The 23,177-nt window shown below is 47.0% G+C and overlaps 1 protein-coding gene across 2 annotated transcripts in view; it reads right to left on the bottom strand.

The window, feature by feature from the left end:
• The window catches only part of LOC147692460 (cyclin-dependent kinase-like 1), a 304,602-nt gene that overhangs the window by 155,783 nt on the left and 125,642 nt on the right, over nt 1–23,177 (bottom strand). For both annotated transcript variants that reach the window (XM_086938671.1, XM_086938672.1), the window contains exon 4: nt 13,955–14,027. In XM_086938671.1, coding sequence (XP_086794797.1) covers nt 13,955–14,027 — 73 coding nt within the window. The remainder of the gene's footprint in view (nt 1–13,954; nt 14,028–23,177) is intronic.

Raw genomic sequence — 23,177 nt, 5'->3', positions numbered from 1 at the left:
ACCGTCATCCTTTTGGGCACCTGGTCCAGGCCCAACACAGGGGCTCCTGTGGATAGGCTGATTGCCCGGCGCCACCGCCCGGCCCCGGGTAACTCCACTTTCCTCTCCCAACACCCCACCCCTGAGAGCTTGGTGGTCCAAGCCTCCACATCCAAAGGCGCATTCCCTATTGCACCACCTGATAGGGATTCCAAAAAGCTGGACCATCTTGGGAAGAAGATGTTTTCTTCCTCCAGCTTGGGAATGCAGTCGGTAAACACTGCATGTCTGTTGGGCTGTTATACCCACTCTGTGTGGGATGCGTGGCACAGGTGGTGCCCAAGTGCCCGGAGGAGGCCCGGGCAGTGGTCTCCCGTGCAGTTGCTGAGGGGAGAGACACAGCAAAGTTTACCATCAGCTGTGGACTGGACACCGTTGAATCGCTAGGTAGGACGATTTCAACGTCAGTAGCCCTTCAACGCTACGCCTGGCTGTGGTCGACTGGCTTTTCTGGGGATGTCCAAGCTACACTTATGGACTTGCCTGTTCGGCGACAAGGCAGACAACGCACTTGAGTGTTTCTAGGGCTCACGGGCTACTGCCAAGTCTTTGGACCTCTCCACCACTTGCCCTGTGCATTCTGCCTTTCACCCCTTTCGTGGCTAAGGAAGGGGGTGCTACACATGCTCCACCCAGGGACACAGGCCAGCGCAAGCAGTTCAGCCCCTGTGCGGCCAGGGACGTTGCAAGCACCCTTGTGGTTTTGGGGGCCAGCAAGCTGGCCAGTCCACCACCGCCCCCTCTGCAGCAGCCTCCAAACTCTCCTAGTCCGACCTTCCAGGGCCACCAATCGGCAGTGACCGGCAGGATTCGCCATCAGCTCCCCCACTGGTGCACCATCATGTAGGACAGGTGGGTTTTGCAGCTAGTCTGAAGGGGCTACTCCCTCCCCTTCGAGACTTTCCCCCCAGCCATGCCACCTCAGTACCATCATTTGTCGGAGGATCATCCGGCCCTTCTCCAACAGGAAGTTATGGCTCTCTTGGCCAAGGGAGCCATCAAGCGAGTTCCTGCCCCAGAAGTAGGTTGTGGTTGCTATTCCTACTACTTTCTGGTGCCCAAGAAGGACAAAGGCCTGCGTCCTATCTTTGATCTCAGGAACGTCAACTGCTTCCTCCGGAAGGAGAAATTCTAAATGTTGACGCTAGCTCAGGTCTTGTCTGCCCTCAACCCCGGAGACTGGATGGTAGCGTTGGACTTGTAGGACGCTTACTTTCACATCCTCGTCCTGCCGGCCCCCCGGCATTACCTGTGGTTCACAGTAGGCCACAAGCACTTTCAGTTTACTGTGCTCCGCTTTGCCCTTACCAGCGCCCCTCGGGTGTTCACAAAAGTGATGGGGGTGGTTGCAAATCATCTGCGCATATCAGGGGTTCCAGTCTTCCCCTATCTCGATGACTGGCTGTTCAAGGCTGGTTCACCCCAGGCTCTCGTATCCTACCTCCAGACTACGGCTGATGTCCTGCATTTGCTGGGGTTCTCCATCAACGTGCTGATTCGCACGGACTCCATCTCAGAAGCCCCTCTTCATCAGAGCATTTATGGACACAACGCAGTTTCGGGTTTTTCCTCCAGAACAGCGAGTCCGGGATATTTGGGCTATGATGCCGATCTTTTAGCCTCTATTTCGGGTTTCAGTCAGGATGACCCCCAGGCTACTGGGCCTGATGGCATCCTGCATTCTGCTGGTGCACCGTGCCAGAAGGCATATGCAGGCTCTGCAGTGGGACCTGAAGTTTCAGTGGGCACACCATCAGGGGAACGTGTCCGATTGCGTCAAGATCTCGGTGGGCACTGCACTCCAACTGCAGTGGTGGCTAACGAACCAGGACTGGGTCGACGGCAGATCCCTCTCCCTTACCCAACCAGAGTTCACAGTGGTGACAGATGCATCACATTGGCGAGGCGGAGATCAGAGGCTTCTGGTCTCCGGCGGAGTCCAGCTCCACATCAACCTTCTGGATCTTCGGGAGATTAGTCTTGCACAAAAAGCATACTTTTGCTCTGTCCGGGGAAGAGTAATGCAGGTGTTCACAGACAACACCACCGCCGTGTGGTACTGCAACAAGCAAGGCGGCATGGGTTTGTGGACCCTATGTCAAGAGGCCCTCCGCCTCTGGACATGGCTGGAACATCAGGGCATATCCCTGGTGGTTCAACACCTGGCAGGTTCACTGAACGCCACGGCAGATGAACTCAGCCGCAGATGATGGATCACACACTTGGAGGTGGTGCAAGGTCTCTTTCAACAGTGGGAGAGCCTTGGTTAGATCTATTCGTCACTGAAGAGAACGCGCAATGTCAACAATTCTACGCGTCACAATTTCCAAGCCGGCACTCGCTCTGCGACGTTTTCGTCGCGAGCAGAGCTGCAATCTACTACATGCCTTTCCGCCTATACCACTTCTGCCCAGATTGCTGAAGAAGATCAAGCGCAAGCGGGCCCAAGTCACATTTGTGGCTCCGGATTGGGCACGAAGAGTCTGGTATCCCGAGCTGTTACACATGGCCATCGATCCTCCAATCCGACTGCCTCTTCGGGAGGATCTTCTGTTGCAACAGCAGGGGACGGTCTTCCACCCGAACATGTCCAGACTCCACCTCCTTGCGTGGAGATTAATCTGCGACAGTTGACAGCTTTTGACCTTCCTCCCGCAGTCTGTGATGTTATCTTGGCAGCCAGGCGTCGCTCCACTAAGACGGTATACGCCTGCAGATGGAACAAATTTGTGGCATGGGGCGCAGCAAAGGCTGTGGATCCCTTTTCTGCCTTTTTGCCTTTTCTGAGGTTCTCTTGTTCCTCACTTCTTTGGCCCAGCAGGGCTCTGCTTTGGGCACTCTTAAGGGCTACCTCTTGGCCATTTCAGCCTTTCTTAGACTTCCTGATCAAGTCCCCTGTTCTAAACCGCATCCTTAGGGGCATTAATCATCTTTTTCCTCCTGTTCACTTCATAATGCCCCATTGGGACATGAACTTGGTTCTTACGTATCTTATGTGTGCTCCCTTTGAGCCGCTACATTACTGTCCTCTCAGGCTTCTGGCTTTAAAAACTGCCTTTCTGGTGGCCATCACCTCTGAGCGCAGGGTGAGTGAGTTCCAAGCTCTTTTTTCTAAGCCTCCTTTTCTGGCTATTCATTCGGGCAAGGTTGTCCTCCGAACTCATCCTTCCTTCCTTCCCAAAGTGGTTACTTCTTTTCACATTGGACAGTCCATCACTTTGCCGACCTTCTTTCCGCCTCCGCATCCTTCCAAAGAAGAAGAGAGGCTCCACCGTCTGGATACAAAACGTGCGCTTTCATTTTATTTGGATCGCACAAAGCAATTCCGGGTGGATGACCAGCTCTTTGTTGGCTACGTGGGTGCAAAAAAGGTCAAGCCGTGCACAAACTGACCATTTCTAGATGGGTCGTTTTGTGCATCAAAGCTTGTTATTCCTTGGCGAAGAAGGAGCCTCCAGTGGCGTTACGCGCCATTCCACCAGGTCTGCAGCAGCTACCACTGCTTTGGAATGTGGAGTCCCCCTTAATGACATCTGTCAGGCATCTACATGGGCATCGCTGCACACGTTCACAAAACACTACTGCCTGGACAGCCAAGTCCGGAGAGACGGCTTCTTTGGCCGTTCTGTTCTCCAGGACTTCCTGGTGTGAACTTGGTTCGCAGACCCACCTCCGGAGTTGGTATTGCTGGGGTATCTTTTCTACGGTAAGGAATCTATAAGTAATTGTCTCTTTCAGATGAACAAGTTACTTACCTTCAGTAATGATATATCTGTAAGAGACATATATTAGTTATCGATTCCTTACCGCCCCACCCATCCTCCTTGTTCTGTGAACTGATTTCTAGGGTTAAAGACTCCCTTTCAGGGCCCTAGTTTTGTGCACCAGTGGTCAGTGTCTTGCATGGCTCTGCGCTTCTGGCATGGAAAGTTGTGTACAGAAATGACGTCAGCGCGCAAGGGCAGCGTCTAAGTAGCTACCGAAACGTCATCCCGGTGATCACAACGCCAACGACGAACGAGGAGTCGACCGACGCCACCTTTCGAAGCGCAGGAGTACTGCTGACAAAAATCTTTCCAGATCCAGTCTGACGCCTGGGGGTAATTCTAAGGTAAGGAATCTATAACTAATCTATGTCTCTTACAGATATATCATTACCGAAGGTAAGTAACTTGTTCTTTAACAAGGGACAAGAATGTGAGTAGGAGATTTGCGGAGGATTGGGTGCAGGCCCTGGACGAATGACAGGTCTGGTGGATAACCCATGCCGCTAATGGTCTAATGAATATGCACAAGCAGGAGGGGATGAGAAAATGCTTTGAGTTGGGTATTGGCTATACATTATGGGTTGGGCGCAGGGCCTTGCTGAAGGCCATCTGCAGCAGGTGTTAGCTGCATGCTGGGTGTTGCGGTTGTGGTTGCTGACACCTACTCCTGCAGCACAAAGCTGAAAGCCATGTGCAGCATGTGTTGGATACTCATCGAGTGTTGGGTGCACGGCGTGGCAGAAGGTCCAACCATCAATTTAGGTTGTCCTATTACATCTGTCTTTTGAAAGCCTATAGCATACCGTGAGAATTCTTTTATTTGTAAAGTCATCAATGTTATTTAAATGTAATCAGTTAGGTTAAAAATTATGTAATTTAACATTTCATGAGTGATGTAATATGTGAGGTCATAAGAAGTGCATGATGTTAGCTGACTAAACTATAACTAGTATATTTCAGGGTTCTTTTAGCTTTTTAGAATTAGCTTATGTTTTATTCGAACACCTAACTATAATGTAACTTCCACCTTTGTTTTGTTCATCAGTGACTCTATATAGCCAAGTATAGATCTTCCATATTTATTTACCATGAAGATATATATATATCATCAAGACATCGAGCTAAGAATAGTCAATCTAGACTTTTACATACTTACTTTCATGATACTGTGGTAGTCGATATTTTGGATGGTCGACCTTAAAAGCTCAATATTCTCTTATCATAAGGAGAGCAGAACCGAGCAGAGAGGAGGGGTGCAGAGTAAAAGAGTGTCATGTGGTTTGGTTTTACCTTTGCACTGTGTTATGTTAGCATGAGTGTGTTAGAAGTTTAAACGCCATTTTCCTTTTCTGCAGCCTCTGCACACAACACATTTTGTTATTAAAGTTATTAAACAATAGCGAAAACCAGCCCTTGGAGGTGACCACTAGGGGGCGAACAGCTATAAGGCACAAGAATGGCGAGTGCACTGTTTTGCAGCAGGGATGCCGTGGCTACTTCCCCCGAAGAAGGTCAAAGGGTTGACCGAAATGCATCGGGATCATCACACCGTACGAGTGCGACTCATCTTTATCTCCGTGTGAGACATCCTGCTTCATATATAGGGGCGTGGTCCTGCCCCGAGTGAACGCACCGCCTACAACAGAACGCCGTATGCTGCCCGACCCAGACCCCTCCAGAGCACAGCGAAAGCACACAGGACAGCAGGCTGCCACCAAAGACTGGGCTTTGGTTAGGTGCCCATGGGCCTTAAAATGGTAAGCGTGGGTAATTCCGAACAATTTAAGAAGCAGTAGAAACAACGAGCATCACCTACCAGCCAACACTGCACTACGAGAACCAGCATTCTAAATAGAAAAACCAGCCCTTGGAGGTGACCACTAGGGGGCGAACAGCTATAAGGCACAAGAAGGGCGAGTGCACTGTTTTGCAGCAGGGATGCCGTGGCTACTTCCCCGGAAGAAGGTCAAAGGGTTGACCGAAATGCATCGGGATCACCACGCCGTAACTGCAACAGAAAAATAAATGTTTTAAATTGCCGGAACGAGTGCGACTCATCTTTGTCTCCGTGTGAGACATCCTGTTTCAATATATATATATATATATATATATATATATATATATATATATATATATATATATATAATCAAGACATCGAGCTAACAATAGTCAATCTAGACTTTTACATACTTACTTTCATGATACTGTGGTAGTCGATATTTTGTACGCTTTGATAAAACCAACTTTTACCAAATCTTGCTGGCTGCCAGAACATTCAGCTGTTTTGCAATATTTGCAGGCTGATCTTTTAGAATTTAAATTCTTACTGACTCGTGACAACCACACCAACCTGGTGATAAGAATCATCTCTGGGGCGGTGGGTTTTACGTACCTTACCTTTAACGAAGGAGACACAGTACCTATTGCTTACAAGTCACACTTGTAAACTTTGGCTGAAATGCGGTTTTCCTCTGTGGAAAAAGTTTTGACAGCAGTGCAAATGGCGATTCTCAAGGAACGTGCACTGTCGCAGGGAAAACGCATGTTGGTTGTAACCCCGTTTCCTGCATTAGAGGCAGTGACGAAAGCCAGTGCACCAAATTCTAAAGCTTTGCACGCATGGTGGATACAATGGGCAGCATCATTGACATCTCCGGATGTCACGTTTATTTTTTATGCCTCCTTAGAGTCGCAGGAGTTTTTGCAGTATGAATTGGTTCATCCTGCGCCTTTGGCTATGCGGCCTTTGGAGGATTTCCATTAAATCATATACACTGATGGTTCAGCGCAAGTTGCGTATGGGTCTAAGCACGCATACGTTTCCGCTTGCGTCATTGTGGTAGGTGCCATGGAGAATGATGAATTCAAGTCCAGAGTCGTGCACACGCAGACTCTAGGGGACTACACTGCACAATTGGCAGAGCTTCATGCTCTGATGCTTGCATTGGAGTACGCTGATCCTAGTGTGACAACTCTTATTGTGAGTGATTCTTACTACTGTGTCCAGTCTTACAATGAAAACCTGTTCTTTTGGATTCAGAATGATTTTCGTGATTCCAAGGGTAGTACAATAAAACATCAAATGATCTGGGTCCGAGTGGCTGAGCTTAAAGAGCAGTTGCCCCTCGTGTTTGTGATTCACACTCTTGGTTATCAGTGAGTAGGAGTCCACGCTGTTGGCAATTCGCTTGCCGATGAGGCAGCAAAATCAGCAGTATCGACATGTTTGGTTGCAGCAGTTGCACGTTCCAAAAGTAAGATTGATGATGATATCTTGGCAACTGTTGCTGCAACTGAGAAGGGAGATAAATATCCAAAAGGATTCCCTTTGAAGTATTCATACCACTTAAGTCCTGATAAAGTTCCTTATGTGAAAATTCCTGACGTTGGTGAGAGGTTAATTCCCAACGCGGCCCGCAGGCCTACACTGACTACCGCAGCCCATGAAGGTGATGCATCTGCACATGCGGGCGTTTCGGCTACTGTAGCTTAGTTACAACAACGTTTCTGGTGGCGGGGACTGTACAAACAGACGCGTGATTATGTCCTTCAATGTGACATTTGCCAGCAGATTAAGCCTTCGACTGCTGCGCGTCCGCCCAGACACAGTTGTACATATCTAATAAACCGATGGGGTGTGTTTATTTAGATCACTGCAGTCCTTTTTCTTCTGATACTGCGTATAAGTAAATCTTAGTAGCAGTTGATTCATGCACACGCTTTGTGTGGGTGTGGCCACACCGCAGCGCTGATTCACAGACTGACATAAGAGACGTGCGTGTCTTTGTAGGGATTTTTGCCTGTGGTACCTTCCATTCGGATCAGGGTCCGGCTTTCGCCTCTAAGGCGTATAAGGATGCCATGACTTCGTTGGGTGTACAAGTCAAGTTTTCGTCTCCATACAGACCTGAGGGTAATAGTGTTGTGGAACAAATGAACCGAAATTTAAAGCAGTCTTTGACAGCTCGAGTTATAGGCACTGGCAGGAACTGGCTGGCCCACTTCAATGACGTGCAGCGTGCTCTTAATAATCTCCCTAGAAGGTCTCTGGGTGGGCGGACCCCATACGAGATGCTCTTTGGTATCAAGATGTATGTCCCGGACCTTGACGGTCTAGACTCGGTGGCTCTTGCTGCCTCCTTCGACGTAGATGAACATTGCAATGTTTTACAGGATCTACAAAAGACAAGAGACAGTCTTGCAAAGGAACATTTGCCCTCCACCTCGGATGATGCGTTGCAGATCCCGGTAGTTGGCTGGCTACCCCAAGTTGGAGAACTGGTTTGTGAGACAATCGAAAACAAGAAAGAATTTGGTCCCTCTTATCGAGCTCCGGTTCCAGTGCTTGGTGTGAAGGGCACAAGAACAGTCATTTTACCACCACTTCCAGGTCGTAAGGAGAACAGGTATATCCCCATTGACAATGTCAAGGTACACATTCTAAAATATTCTTTAAAAATTATTTTTAGTACGACACTGGCGGTCTTATGTCCTTCGCTTTTGAGAAATTCTGTTTTGGCCCCGGTTTCCAATCCTGTGCCTGATATTGCTCTTGAGATGCCTGCTATTTCCATTCCTTTATTGAGTATACTGCCTGGTACTCAACATGATGAAACTGACTATACTTATCCAACTGACTTATCGATGCCTGATTTACAAACTCGCTTAGCTATAGAATCCAGATTTTCATTTGACACTGTTTCCCACACATCAAAAAAGTCTTCGAAGATTTCTGTTCTGGCAAGACTGTTTAAGAAACATTTTTTTTATTCCCCCTTGGACCTATATTTGGATGGTGCTTTTTTCGATTTACCTTTTTATGTCAATTGGTTTTGTGTTTTATTTTTTCCCTCTCGTCAATTGACACTATGTCGAGGAGAGAACATGCATTCGACATATCAATGGAACACTAGCTCCCCATTCCTCATCACACAGATTGAAGAGAGACTTGGCTTTTGTTAACATCACTGCTTGGCCTGTCTTAGATGGGATTGTATGGGATGCTGTTCGATTTCAAATCCATGGGCCCACTGAGGTTATAAATGTCCCTAATGTGCTTAGAGTGTCTATGGGGGATGTAGTTAAACAAAATATACGTTCTGATGATTGGGATGTTCAGGCCGTAGAATCATTGTTTTCTGATTTGAAATATTATGCTGCCTTGATGCTGAAGATTTGTACTTGGAGTCTGCTAATTACGGTGATTTGTATTGTTATCAACATTTTGGCAATCACTACCTGCATAAAGCTAATACCAGGAGTCTCACTGTAAATTACACCCAGTGGGAACACTGTCCAGCTCCTATACAAGGAAGTTCTGCTACCTTTTTAAAAAGGTTTACTTACTTTACAGATTTTAATCAGTCTAATCCCATTGCATTTTATTTTAAAATGATGAAAAGTCCACATCCAAAGTTAGACTTACCAATACTTAATTATTGTACTCGAAGTCCTTTCTAGACCAGTTAGCTGTTGGGGGCTACGATTTGTGGAAGAATACCATTGACCTTAAATCAGTTTGGGGTTCTAAAAGCTGGCATGTGCAATGCACTGAGGCTTTGCACCGTGCATGCCTCATCCCGAACCCTATGTTGTTTTTGAATTCTACAATTTCAAAGACAACATGCTTTGGATTGGCTACTCCTAAAAGATTAAATGCTCCTTCTTTTCCTGATTTAGAGGAATATTCCGGTTGGAGTAATACTACCAGATTTTCCATGAGAGAGTTACAAACTCTGTTATTGAATTCCTCCTTTAACATATCCAGTTTGGATCCCGAGGGCTGGTTGCTCTGGCACAGAGGTGCTGACTCATGCCAGCATCATTTTCTGGGTTTAGCTCATGGCTTTACACAGGTCAGGGTAGATCCCCGTTTTGAAAGTGGCCATTCTGTGACTACCTATTCTGTAGGCAAATTGTGTCAGAATTGGCTCAGACATTCTACCTTGGCGTCAGTTAAACTGCATTTATCTAAACTGACTGACGATGTTGATCTGAATGATTCCATAAAAGGCCTGGCTAAAGGTAGATCTAAAAGATGGATATATGCTGTTTATAACGAATTCTGGAAAACATCCCAGATTGAGGCGGCTACCCGCCTTAGAGCTATAGATCAAGCTAATTTAGAAAAAGTGCTAGCAGTTGTAGATAACAGTATTAACCCGCTCTCTTCCCGCATTTACACATTATATAATATTGTGTCATCTGTTGTAGATATTGTGCAAGATGAAGTGTCTGTTTTGTTCCATGGTCAAAATCAATTGCGTTCCATCATGCAGTTTGCATGGACATTGCAGACCCTTAAGGCAGGAAAAATGCCTTGGCATTACATGAATACATCATCATTGTTTGCTCCGTTTAATTTGATTGACAAGCTGCGCTTACTGTCGATGAAAGATGCTTCTTTTTCCATGTTACACATTGAAAGGTTGGAGCCTTTACCGTTTTCTACGGCAGAGGCCAATACTGCAACATGGCTTATTCATGGTTTGATAACTCTCCTGTTTCCTTTGTTTGAGTTTAAAAACTGTATGAAGTACTTTGCCATTGGTAGATACGAACCTCTAGGAAGTTCTTATCTCCATGAAGCTTGGTCACTTCCTTTTACATATAGATGCCTTAATGAGGGAAAGGAAGTTTATTTGAATGGTGAAGAATGCACTGAAACACCGGATCATTCATTAATGTGTAGACATATCGAATTACATGGCTCCTGTAATCAAAACGAGCCAAATGTAGCCTGTATTTTGAAAGGTACCCCAGTGCCTGTAATCGTTCCCACATTCACATTACTGGCAAATGGGAGTTATTTACTTTTAAACAATGAAGATTGCTGCGGGTTAATAAAAGGGATTGCTTATGTTGTTACCGTCAGTGAGCATGTGGTTTGTTGCAAGAATGTAATGTATCCACCCCCGCATGGGAAACTTGATGTTTCCATCTGACCTAAGATTTCGACCTTGAAAGCAGAGTTCAATAAGATGAGTCGCATAAGAGCTCTATTGTCCCAAAAAGAAGTTGTCCTCACATCGGCTCGTGAAACATTTGTCCTTCACGTGGCTAACACCCGCACAGAGGTGCATGCATTATTAAATACTGATTTGCCCTTGTATTTTGGTGAATTAATTCACACAATCTTCAATGCATCCTCCACATCGAGGCTGACTCACTTTTTTAAAGTTATAAGCAGTGGCTTGGTGACTTCCTTTCAAAAGATTTTCGGAGTCTTTTTAGCTTTCTTCCATTCTATTTTTTCCAGCCTGTTCGGTGGATTTCCCTTACTACTGGCTCTTGCTGCTGGCGTACTATTGCTGTTTTGTTTATTTCAAAATGGATGCACGTCCTGTGTTACAAGACAAACTGTCTCGGCTAGGGCTGCTTCGTGCCCGGATGCTTGAGTACTATGGAGCGCTGCCTCTAGCTACATTGAGTGCAGCTTATGGATTATCGTTTCGATTTTCCTACTTTACATGCGTCCAGCCTGTCTTTCATTGCCTGAGTTGCGACTTCGAAAGGGCCCTGGATTTGTGTCTCTGCAATACGGTGTCTCCTGATGCGGATTATAATCAACTTATGAGTCCCTTAGTTACTCATGAATTGCTTTGTTCTGATGGAGGGATTATGGCCTTTGCAGCAATGCATGGAATACTGGGTCGTTAGAATGTGTTTGCAGTGGCGCAAGACTTCTTGGCTCGCAGCTTTCTCGAAAACCCACCAAGTTGTCCTCTGATGGTGCAAGAGGCTCTGGTAATTGAGGAAAATGTATGTTTTTTCCCTTTGTTAAATTGGATGGCCGAATTATTTTCGGATGATAACAGTGACTTCCTGTTGGAGGCTGTTGCTGCATATTTTGCATATTCATTATTAGGATGAACTGTGTTTTGCAGTATTGCTTTCTTGACCGACACTTTTCTTTGGATAATTGGATTTATTTTATGCACAATTTTTTGAGCCCCGCCCTATTGACTTTATCAATGTCCAAAGGCTAGAATTTTTTCTCCTCACAATTATGTGTATTAATGATAATAATAATTATCTCTGCTCTTGAGGTACCAAATTGGAGACTTGTGTTCGAACTATCGATCTTGAATTCTGCATTCCTAAATTTGCCCCTTTTACTTGTCCTATCCGTGCTCGGATCAAAGGGAGGGTGTCATGTGGTTTGGTTTTACCTTTGCACTGTGTTATGTTAGCATGAGCGTGTTAGAAGTTTAAACACCATTTTCCTTTTCTGCAGCCTCTGCACACGACACATTTTCGCCTAGTTGAATATTTTGCTTCACACAAGAATAATATGTTTGCTTATAATATCAGCCTTGCTTGGTAAGCTATGTCTGTACAGTGAGTGCAGATGCCTTCAAGGTTATTTCAACACAGCGCTTGTTGTGCAGTTTGATCAGCGCACTGGCTAGACATAATATATATACAGCTGTGGCCAACTTTAGGTTTTAGGCGCGATTAATAATCCACTGCACAGAGCATGAGTTACACACTTGATGAATATTAGCATGCAGAGAGTTGGTGCAGGAGATGATGTGATCCATTTCTGCTACGACCAAAGGTATGGGCCCGCCCTTCTAAACCCAAAGAGACCTTCTTTAAATATAATATAATATACTAGCAAGGGAGGGTAAATTGAGGTTCTATTTAGACATTTTCCCTTTAGCATTTTAACATGCTTTCTCCCTTTGTATTTTATGGAATAGTAACTATGCTGCTAACCTTGTTCCTTACAATATGTTTGCTTGTATTAGCTAAGATACTGCGCCTGGGAACACAGCATTAGAAATAAACATTTCAAACGTGCATGTGTCCTCATTTACTCCTTGTTCTGGATTGGTATGTTAGTATAACGAAAGAGTGTTCAAGTGTTCCACGTTACCTGAGGTGTTCTAAGTCCATGTTCTGGGTTGTCTAAACATTGGGGGTTTGTAAGAACCAATGAGACACTGATTGCTAGTCTGGTAGGGGATTTTGGATACTAAGGTGAGTTTTGGCACACCCTAATTCACTGAGGTTCCAAGTCTCTATGCACAGTTCTGTGTAGGAGCAGAATCCCTGCTACAAGAGAGGAAAGTTTAAAGATGGGATGTGCAATGAAAATGAAATTAGAGACTGAGTGAAGAAGTGGCAAGGTAGTTTTGAAACCAAAAAATGAAGCAAAAAAACTGCAGGAGACAGGGAGGGGCAAAATAGAGAATGATGTGCCTATGCTTGCGTATTACGTTCCCTCATACACCACCATACATGTTCACTCTGGTGTGGGCTGCTGCTTAAAGTGTTTTTGTTCTTTTAAAGGTGTTCTTACACCGAATTATGGCCTGTGTTGTATTTGCCCTCTGGCAGCTTCCATATTTGCCATCAGCTCCAACACAGATATCTAAGTGAAAAGCTTTCATGGGGGGGGGTGGGGGGGGGTTAGGCCCTCGCATACAGGTGATGCTAATAAGCTGGGAAACATCTCATAGCATGTTAGGGAGATGAGTTATGTGCGAACAGACAATGTATCCCCCCTTCAGTGGTATGTATATTTGCCGTACCCAAACTTGGCGGTAGTAATTCCCCCATAATATACAGGCAATGGCAAATTTACCGCTGGAGGCATCTGCTCCAAAGCATCTTGACCCATGCCAGATTAACTATTTCAGTGAGCAATCTCCCTCACTGTCGGAGAACTCTAAATGTGGTAAATCTTCCTTTGCAACCAACTTGCTTAATCTGGGAAAATCTGGGAAAAATAAGCACAGGGTTCCAGCTTTCTATTATGAGGGAACAGATTTACTCACAGAAAATTCTGCCACAGCAGTGATCTTTTAGGTAGGAATAACTCAATTTATGAGTACAAATTCGTGTTTTGTGAAAACTAGATGTCATAGCATTTTGGCACCTAGGTTTTTCTTAGTTTTGCAACACCTTCTGAAACATGACCAAACATAAAGCCTGCAGGCATCAAGGTTGACTACATTTTGTGGAGCAGCTCCATCATTATACTTTGTGCTGCTGGCACTGGAGTGAAAAGGAGAGCAGAATATGGAAGTTGAGGGATGCTGGAAGCAGATAGTGAGGGAAATGCACTGTGGTGTCAGATGGTCTGCATAGAATCAGTGAGAGAAGGCACAGAGAGACAGCGCAGACATTAAGATACTCACATTGCGTTTATGACAGAAGTTCACCGCCTGTAGAGTTTGCCACATTATATTTTTTACCTGCTCACCTGGAACCCTGCGAAAAAACAAAAATACAAAGTCCGACTTATACATGGATAGTAAACACATAAATCAGACTCCTCATAGGAGTTGGATTGCTTGCATACACCTGATGTGTGTCAAGTATATATTCCAGATATGCTGATCAACAATGAAGAGCTGAAAAACTACTTTTGAATTAGTAAATCAAAGTCAACCCGATAGAAACTAATTTTTAAAAAACTTACATCAGACCAATCAATAGGCGATTCGGGTTGTACTTGCTAATCAGCTGGCTAAGAAAGAGGACGCAGCTGGCAATCAAGGCTTGCTTTCTAGAACCCCTATCAATGTTGCAATGCCATAACATGCCACCAGCCAATTGTAGACTGACACACCTAGCTCTAGTTTCTGGTGCTTGGCTTATTTCACAGTGGTCATTATGATGTCACATCACAATGCCTGTCAACCAACATTGCTCAGCAGGTACTTTAGGTAACAGTACAGTGGTTATGTTATCATTTTTTTTATTATTAAGCCTCAGAAAGATGTTTCTAAATCCCTGCTGCTCTCAGCAATCATTCTGTATTAACTTTAATGAACATTCTAGAGTACACTGCCATTGTCATAATTGTCCTTCATTCTCGTTGTGTGACCTCGCTTTTACCTCGGGGTAAATACCTTGTGGTGCTGCAATTATGTCGTGTTAATTCCATTTAGATTGTTTTTTTACAAGTCGTGCCCCAAGTTCGCACTGAACATGCGGTCTTTCCCCTCACAAATGTTGCCATCTAATAATGCCTGGCTACTTTTATGCATAGACACATCTCAAAATTCGGAATTTTTAAGTATGGAACGGGAAAAAACCATGAGCCTCATTTATGAGGCTGTGCGTCACTTTTACGCCGCCGGTGCGTCACTTTTTGTGACGCACCAGTGGCGTAAAAAATGCGCCTTGTTGTGCCATATTTACAAAGTGACACATCTAGGTAGATGCGTCACTTTGTTAACCCCTGCGCCACATTATACCTGCGCCAGGTATAATGTATGCAAGGGGGGGGCGTTGTGACGCAAGAAAGGGTCATGGAAGTGACGCAGCGAAATCTATAAGATTTCCTGTGCCACTTCTAGGACACAAATGCGTCAATTTCTTACGCCTGCCTCACAACAGGCATAAGACTGACGGAGGCCCTTTCACATGGGGCTTGCCCCATGTGAAAGGACACATTGCTGGAGTTGCGTCACTTTTGTGACACACTCCAGCAATGCGTCACTTTTGCGCCATACAGATACGTCAGAAATACTGACGTATCTGTAACTCCTTGCGCCATGATGCGTCATACTGTAAATATGACGCATCATTGGTGTCGCAAGGAGGGCGCAGTGAAAAGTGACGCAGCGCTGTTTTCATGCAGCGATGCGTCACTTCTCATAAATGAGGCCCCATATGTTCATCCAGGGCTTTAAGTGAGATGAAAGAAATGGGGAGGATCCCTCAAAGGGGCGTGGCCGGTGTAATTAAGGGCGTTGGTTAAAAACCAAGCTAAAATCTGTGTTTAGCGTAGTGTGCCGCCCGACTGGTATTTTGCTGTATCTGACACTGCATTCAGATATATGAAACAAAAAGTAACATTAGGGGGGCGTGGCTTGGACGACAAAGAAGATGGTTGTCTAGGTCCAGAGCTCCGCGACCCCTGAGGAAACAGACGTAAATAAAGGCAACCAAACACAAGGCGCGAACCTTGTAAAAGAAGTCGGCGAAGTATGAAGTGAAGGGCTGCACAGAACAGAAGCAACCAGCCCGCGAAGCGTACACTGAAGGCCAACACAGCCAAACAAACTTTTGGATCAACAGAGGCACGGGAGATAAGATGGCGGAAGGGCGTCGCTAAGGGAGAAGAAGCAGAGCCAAGCTGAGGGCAACTAAGCCCAGGCTCCAACGAACGAAGAGGCTCAAGCGGAATACAAGGCACAACAAGCACAACAAGTACACTCAGCGGAGAGGAAAACGACACTCCAACGAAGCGGAACAGAAACGAAGTATGAAGCGGAATGGAGTGAGGAGCGGGAAAAGAACTGAGAGACGCTGAAGCTTGGGAAACATCTCTTAAAGAGCGCTCCGCAACTACCTACCAGAGGAATACACCGCCAGCAGAGAAGGTGAGAATCGAGCGCGGCCAAACCGGAAGTGCCGAACGGAGGCAGCCATATCAGGAAGGTAGAAGACGGAAGGAGAAGGCGAGCTGAACCGGAAGCCAATGAGGGAGAAGACGGAAATGACGTGCATGATCCAGTGACCTGGAAGCTAAACAAGGCAGCGAGGACGGACCCGAAGAAGAAAGAGACAAGGCAATTGCGATACAGTCAATCGTATCGGCCTGCCCCCCCCCCCTCTGCCTGGTCACACGAGACGCGCGACCTGCCGCAGCCTAAGCCGCGAGACCCGCAGCAGCCTAAACCGCGCGATCCGCAGCAGCCTAAGCCGTGCGAGCGAGGAAGCGAACGAGCGAGCCCCGCCCTCCCCCCCCCCCGAAATCGAGCGCAAAGTGAGCGCAGGACCAAGCTGGTATAGTGCACCCGACCGGCAAGAAGGATTAAAAGGGCAGCAGCTAAAGGCGTCTAGGACAGCAGCAACACAGCAACGCGAAGCTGCTGTTGCAGAGGTAGCGCCTAGAGGGAGCGCAGAGAGAAATACAAACTACCGAGGCACCAGCAGGTGGGGGTACAAGAGGCAGTAGTGCCACGCAAACGGCAGCGCTGGGCGGCAAAACCCCTACAACACCGTGCCCACAGCCAGTAGAAGCTCAGCCAAGAAGAGAGACCCTAAAAGGGGGCACAACTGTCACAAGAGAGGAAGAGAGAGGAGGCTGATAGTACGGTGGGGCTATCTCCTTCGGCACTCGGCGTAAAAGGCAAGCGGGAGAGCGAGAGACTACACGGCCAGTGCAGCGGCAAGGCCAAAAAGGGTACAACATAACCACACCAGAAGCGAACGAGACAAGCAAGCGCTGGAGGGGGCAAGAGCAAAAAACAAAGACCAGGCTGATCAAGGTCCCGAGCCGTTTTTGTTACAACCCCGCAAACAAAGCATCAGAACCCACGCAGACCAAACAGCTAGCCGGGGAGAGGACAGCAGGCTCCCTCGGCACTCTCGGCAGCAGGAGCAGATCACATCTAAGGAAGACGGCCGAGGGAAAAAATACTAACGACCTGAAGAAGCCAAGGAAAGAGAACTTGGACTCGCCCGGGAAGCACAAAACAGAGAATGCAACACTAGAAACAGTGTTGAAAAGAATTAACGAAGTCAAGGACGTGGCGAGAGAAACCAAAAAGACAGTAGATAACATGCAACTAGAGCTGGCAGCGATTCGAGCAGACCAGCACAACACAAACACCAGACTGGAGAAAGCAGAGAACAGGATAAGTGCGGTGGAAGACGCAACTAACAAGAACATCAAAGCCACGGAGGGACATGCAAAGATGGCTAAGGCGATACAGAAGCAGCTGGCGGAGCAGGACGATAGAGCAAGAAGGGGGAACATCAGAATCTTAGGCGTCCCAGAAGGCCTAGAGGAGAAGGAGAAATCCTGCGCCGCAATGCTCGAGGACATGCTCCCTAAGCTCACCGGCCTGAACTTTGAGAGACAGTTTGAAGTCAATAAAGCATATAGAGTGCCAGCAGGAAAACCAGCTTCGGGTAAGCCGCCGAGAGCAATAATTTGCTCCCCACTAAGAGCGGAGCATACAGACGCGATCTTCGCCTTTGCAAGAAGAAATCAAAACCTCACCTGGACGAGCAACAAAATCGTGCTCACACAGGACTACTCGAAAACCACAGTAGAAGCCAGGAAAGGCTTTTTAGCCATGAGAGAAGCACTGCGGAAAAGGAACCTCACCTACTCCTTCACAGGACCGACCCGATTTAAGGTCACAGACAACTGGCGATCCATCACGTTCGAGGAGCCCGGAGAACTCAGGCGCTACCTGGCAGAACCACCGACCGAAGATATGGAGGCAAGCGGTCACAGCCAAAGCGCTCCGAAAAGAAGCGCATCACCGAGCGAAGAAGAAGGGAAAGCTGTTTGAGACAACCCCAGGAAGAAACAAACACAAGGAAACACAAGGAAATACCTCAACACCAAGAGACTAAGCCAATGAACATTACACCAACATCTACCTCAAGGCTACCTCAGAACTACCTCATAGCTTGAGTGAAGGAACTTTAATAAGACACTACCTCGAGCAGCGGAGGAAGGCAACGCAGCGAGAAGCAGCAGAGCTAAATAACAAGAAGATGAACATTTGCAGAGCGACAATCAATCTACCTCAGGGAGTTGCGGACAAAGGAACTTTGTTTGTCGCACACCCATTGTGCAAGTAAGGGGGGAGGGGGGAGGGAGGGGAGGGGGATAAAGGGGGGGGAGGGGGTGCGGGGTACACACACATGGGCTGACACTATCTTCTTTTCTTTTCCTATCTTTCTACACCCTTATTCTTCTTCAAGAGAGAGCAGGCAGGAGAACCATGTACAGAACTAAGACAAGTAGGAGGCCAACAGGGAAGCCAGCCAGGCAGGAACGAAAATGACACACAACACGAACCATAATCTCAAAACGGACATAAGAGTAGTATCAATGAAGAAATGAGTTACTTACCTGTAACTACAGTTATCCAGTATTGGTGTCTTTCATAGATTCACATGCCTGAATCATTCCCCGTCGTCGAGACGGGAGCCTCCGGTACATAGAAAAGTAATGTCCTATAGACATACATAGAGAAAAATAGGCCTACGGTCCTCCCCTTAGTAGCCTATCCTTGTCCTTATGTAAAAAGGACCAAACTCTTAAAGCCAGCCAATCAGCCAACACCTCCCTCTAGAACCTTCCTGTCAGGAGCCTCAGTCCCTCAGATTTTCGTACGCACCAAGCTAAGTAGGCGTAGCACTGATAGAGAGATAGGTAAGTCCTTCCAGGGGAGGCGGGAGGGTTGCATGTGAATCTATGAAAGACACCAATACTGGATAACTGTAGTTACAGGTAAGTAACTCATTTCTTATCCAGTATTATGGGTGTCTTTCATAGATTCACATGCCTGAATCAGAGTAGCAAGCAATGCAGAGTGCACATTTGTGATGGAACAGCATATAGAAGTCCTTAGATAAGACATCTTGCGAGCATGAACCATCACTAGAGCATGAACCATGACTAGGTATCCACAATAAACAACACTAAAGAAATGTGCATACCAGGGTAGGATGGAGGGACGGAGGAAGGCTCACCTTACCGAAATAGATGGCGTTACACCTTACCGAAATAGATGGCGTTACACCGTTTGTCCCACTGCTGCATCATTCATCAGCTCCGTATCCAGGCAGAATTGCCTAGTAAAGGTATGCGGCGACTTCCATGTTGTCGCCCTGTAAATGTCAATGAGAACCATAGAAGTGGACATAGCTCTCATGGTGAGCGCTCTCGCTTTGGAATGCAATGGCTGTCCAACTTGGTCATGACAGAAGCAATGGCTGCAGACATCCATCGGGAGATGCTCTGTTTGGCAAGCGGTAGACCCTTCCCAGGTCTGCTGTAAGTTCCTAATAGCTGGTTAGATTTCCTGAATGTTTTCGTGTTGTCACTGTAAAACTGTAAACATCGCTTGAGATCCAAGGAAAAAAACAGCGATCTCTCAGCTGCCCTGCTGTGGTTCGGAAAAAAGGAACGCACAACCACAGGATCATTTAGGTGGAAGTTCGACTGAACTTTTGAGATAAACCTAGGGGTGGATCTCAGAGGTACTCAGTCTCTATTAAACTGCAGAAAATGATCCTGGATACAAAACCGTCTGTAGCTCACTGACCCTCCTTGCGGACTTGAGCGCCAGGAGGGGTGTGGATTTTCCACGAGACATACTTTGGGTCAGCTCTATGTACTGGTTCAAACGGATGTTTTATGAGCTGGTTAAGAACCACATTGAGATGCCAGGAGGTTGCAACATCCTTACTGGCTGGAAAGAACTATATAATCGTTTTAGAACTTGCTTAATCAAACCGCTTGACCAGAGCGATGGACTCGTTGAAATTATTTCATAACGAGGTATTGCTGCTAAGTGTACTGTACTTGAGGAGTGGGCTAGGTCCGACTGTGCCGGATGTAATAGATAAGGCAATATTTGATCCGGTGACGTGGAGAAAGGCCAATTTCCGTGATCTGCACCCTAAACACAAAAGCGCTTCCATTTCAGGGAATGTGTTTAGGTGCTATCCGCCCCTGCTCTGGCAAGTATGACACAGTCTTGTGGAATATTCAGATGGTGGAACTCTGAACCCAGGGGCCAGGCGACTAACCTGAGAGACTTCAGATTCGGACGTTGAACTTGATTATAGTTCATTGTAAGCAGAGATAGGTACTGCCGCAGGTGGGCCGGCGGCTCCAGGGATAGACGGTGGAGCTCTGTGAACCAATGTTGCCTAGGCCAAATTGGGGCTATTAAAATCAGGATACAAGGCTCCACTAAAATTTACTTGAAGACCCTGGGAAGCATAGGGAATGGCGGAAAGGCCTAAGCAAAGACGTTGCGCCATGCGAATGGAGATGCATTCCCTAGAGACCCTGACTGGTGTTGCCAATTTGCGAAGTGTGGGCATTTGGCGCTCATTCTCGTCGCAAATAGATCAATTTGCGGCGTGCTTTATCTGGAGAAGATGTGGCCAATGATTTGTTGGACAAGCTCCCACTCGTGTGATGATGTTTTCTGGCTGCACAACACATTGGTGAGCCCATTGTCCTTCCCATATTTGGCAGGCAAGCTTGAAGGGCCAGGAAGACCGCCCATAGTTCAAGCAGATTTATATGTAGTTTCTTCTCCATAGGAGACCACCTTCCACATATCTGTAGCTCTTGCAGAAAAAACTCCAGAGCCTTCCAAAGAGACGCCTTTTGTGACGACATGAGGAACAGCTGGAAGTAGGAATGACGAGCCTTGAGACAGGTTTTGAGATGATATCCCCCATTGTAGGACTCCGGCCATGTGAGAATTCATTTTTTATGTGGTCGTCAGATGACCCTGTGCAGTGGACCCACTGCTTCTAGAGCGCCTCCTGTAGAGGTCTCATTCGTAGTTGACAGTGAGGGATCAGGAGGATACACGATCACTCTCTGGATGGGAAAACGTTTGCTGACCGTGTGTCCAGGAAACTTATGTAGTGAAAAGGTTTTAGGACTGATTTTTCTTGATTGAGGGTGAGATCCAAGCAATCGAAAGCTGAAAACAGGCGTTGGAAGACCTGGACACGTCTTCTAAGGATGAAGCCTTGACCAGCCAGTCATTCAGATGCTGAAAGACTTGGTGTCTGAGATATGCCGCCACCGGGGAACGGTATTTCTTGAAGGCTTGCGGTGCAGACTTGAGCCCAAAAAGGCAGAACGCGAAACTGCAAGTGCCTGCCCACTACTGCAAATCGTAAGCATTGTTAGCTATTCCTGTGAATTGGGACATGGAAGTAAGCGTCCTATGTGCAAGACCTCCTGTATTATCATGCGAAACGACTGCCTCTGTAGGATTTTGTTGATGGCTCTGAAGTCCAAGATTGGTCTCCACCGCTTATCATTTTTCTGGATCAAAAAGAAGCGGGAAGAAAACCCTTTTCCCTTATGAGGAGGTACGCTCGCTATAGCTCCTTTCTACAGCATAATCCAGATCTCTCGAAGAAGCAGCCGTATATTTTGATATCTCCGCTGTCCTTTCCTTGAAAGGACAACTTCTAAAAAGAGGAGTGCTTGTTTCGCTATTGTTGGCTCTGAGGGCATTGCAGGCCTTTATGGCCTGAAGAGCAGGAGGGCTCGAAGTGATAATTTCCTCTGTAGGAAGTCTTCTTCCTCCATATCTACTAAAGGACTGGTTCTTCTCCTGAAGAGTGACCAAAGCTCTCGCATTGTCTGCTTCGTTAACTTTTTGTGCCAAATAGTAACTGGCTATCATATGGCCTGTCCAAAAAACGTTGTTCGCACCTCAGGACGGAAAGGGCCCTCCTTGGATCCGCAAGACTGCTGCCCCAGCCAACTAGTGGAACCCTGTCATATCGATATTCCTCGCGCAGTCTATGGTTTGACGCCGATGATTCACCATCTAGCAGACTCCACTTTACTTTCTCCTCGGATAAATGTGGCAATTCCGATTGGTATGGGGCATGTGTGCCCACAATTGTTCATGATAGCGTCCCAAGGGCGCTAGAGCGTTCGCTGGGGAAAGCCTGTTCCCAATGTTGTCCACTCTTATTCCCTCCTTATCAGGAGGAGGCGACAACGGGGCCGAAGGATTCCCGGAGCTCTTCTGGGCCGCCTGCGTCACTACGGAGTCCGGCTTAGGATGTTCCTGTGACCTTACTGCCTTCTTGAAGGGTTCTTTGAAGACGAACCAGAAACAGGCTTCTTCCTGAGAGGTTATTGGATCTTAAAACGTTGAGCAGCTCTCTCTACCACCTTAGAAGAGAGTCCAGAATTGGCGGATTTCTACCTTCGTCCACGAGCCCTTCGACGAGATCGCCGCCATAGACTATGCCGTCGTAGACGAGCAGTCATAGATGAGGCCGTCTTAGACGACTCCATAGACGATCCGTCGTAGACAAGGCCGTCGACACCCTCGGAGACTAGCCTTTGTAGATGAGGCCATCGTATATGAGGCCATCATAGACGAGGCCATCATAGACGAGGCCATCATAGACGAGTCCATCGTAGACGAGGCCATCGTAGACGAGTCCATCGTAGACGAGTCCATCGTAGATGAGGCCATCGTAGACAAGTCCATCGTAGACAAGGCCATCGTAGCCTAGGCCATCGTAGACTAGGCCATCGTAGACTAGGCCATCGTAGACTATGCCCTCGTAGATTAGGCCATCGAAGACTAGGCCATCGTAGACTAGGCTCTTGTCGACGCTGTAGACAGGCTTCCGTAGCCAGGCCGTCATAGACGAGGTCGTCGGGGACTATGCCGTCGTAGACGAGCCATCGAAGATGAGCCTTCGTAGATGAGGCCATCGTAGACGAGGCCATCGTCGATACCGTAGACGGGCTGTCATAGACGAGCAGTCGACTCCATAGACGATCCGTCGTAGACAAGGCCGTCAATGCCGTCGTAGACTAGCCTTTGTAGATGAGGCCGTCATAGACGAGGCCGTCATGCCGTTAGAGACGAG

Source organism: Lissotriton vulgaris, chromosome 9 (assembly GCF_964263255.1).
Source record: "Lissotriton vulgaris chromosome 9, aLisVul1.2, whole genome shotgun sequence".
Lineage (NCBI taxonomy): Eukaryota > Metazoa > Chordata > Amphibia > Caudata > Salamandridae > Lissotriton > Lissotriton vulgaris.
The sequence above is the reverse complement of the archived record's forward strand: the minus strand, read 5'-3'. Positions and strand labels throughout refer to the sequence as shown.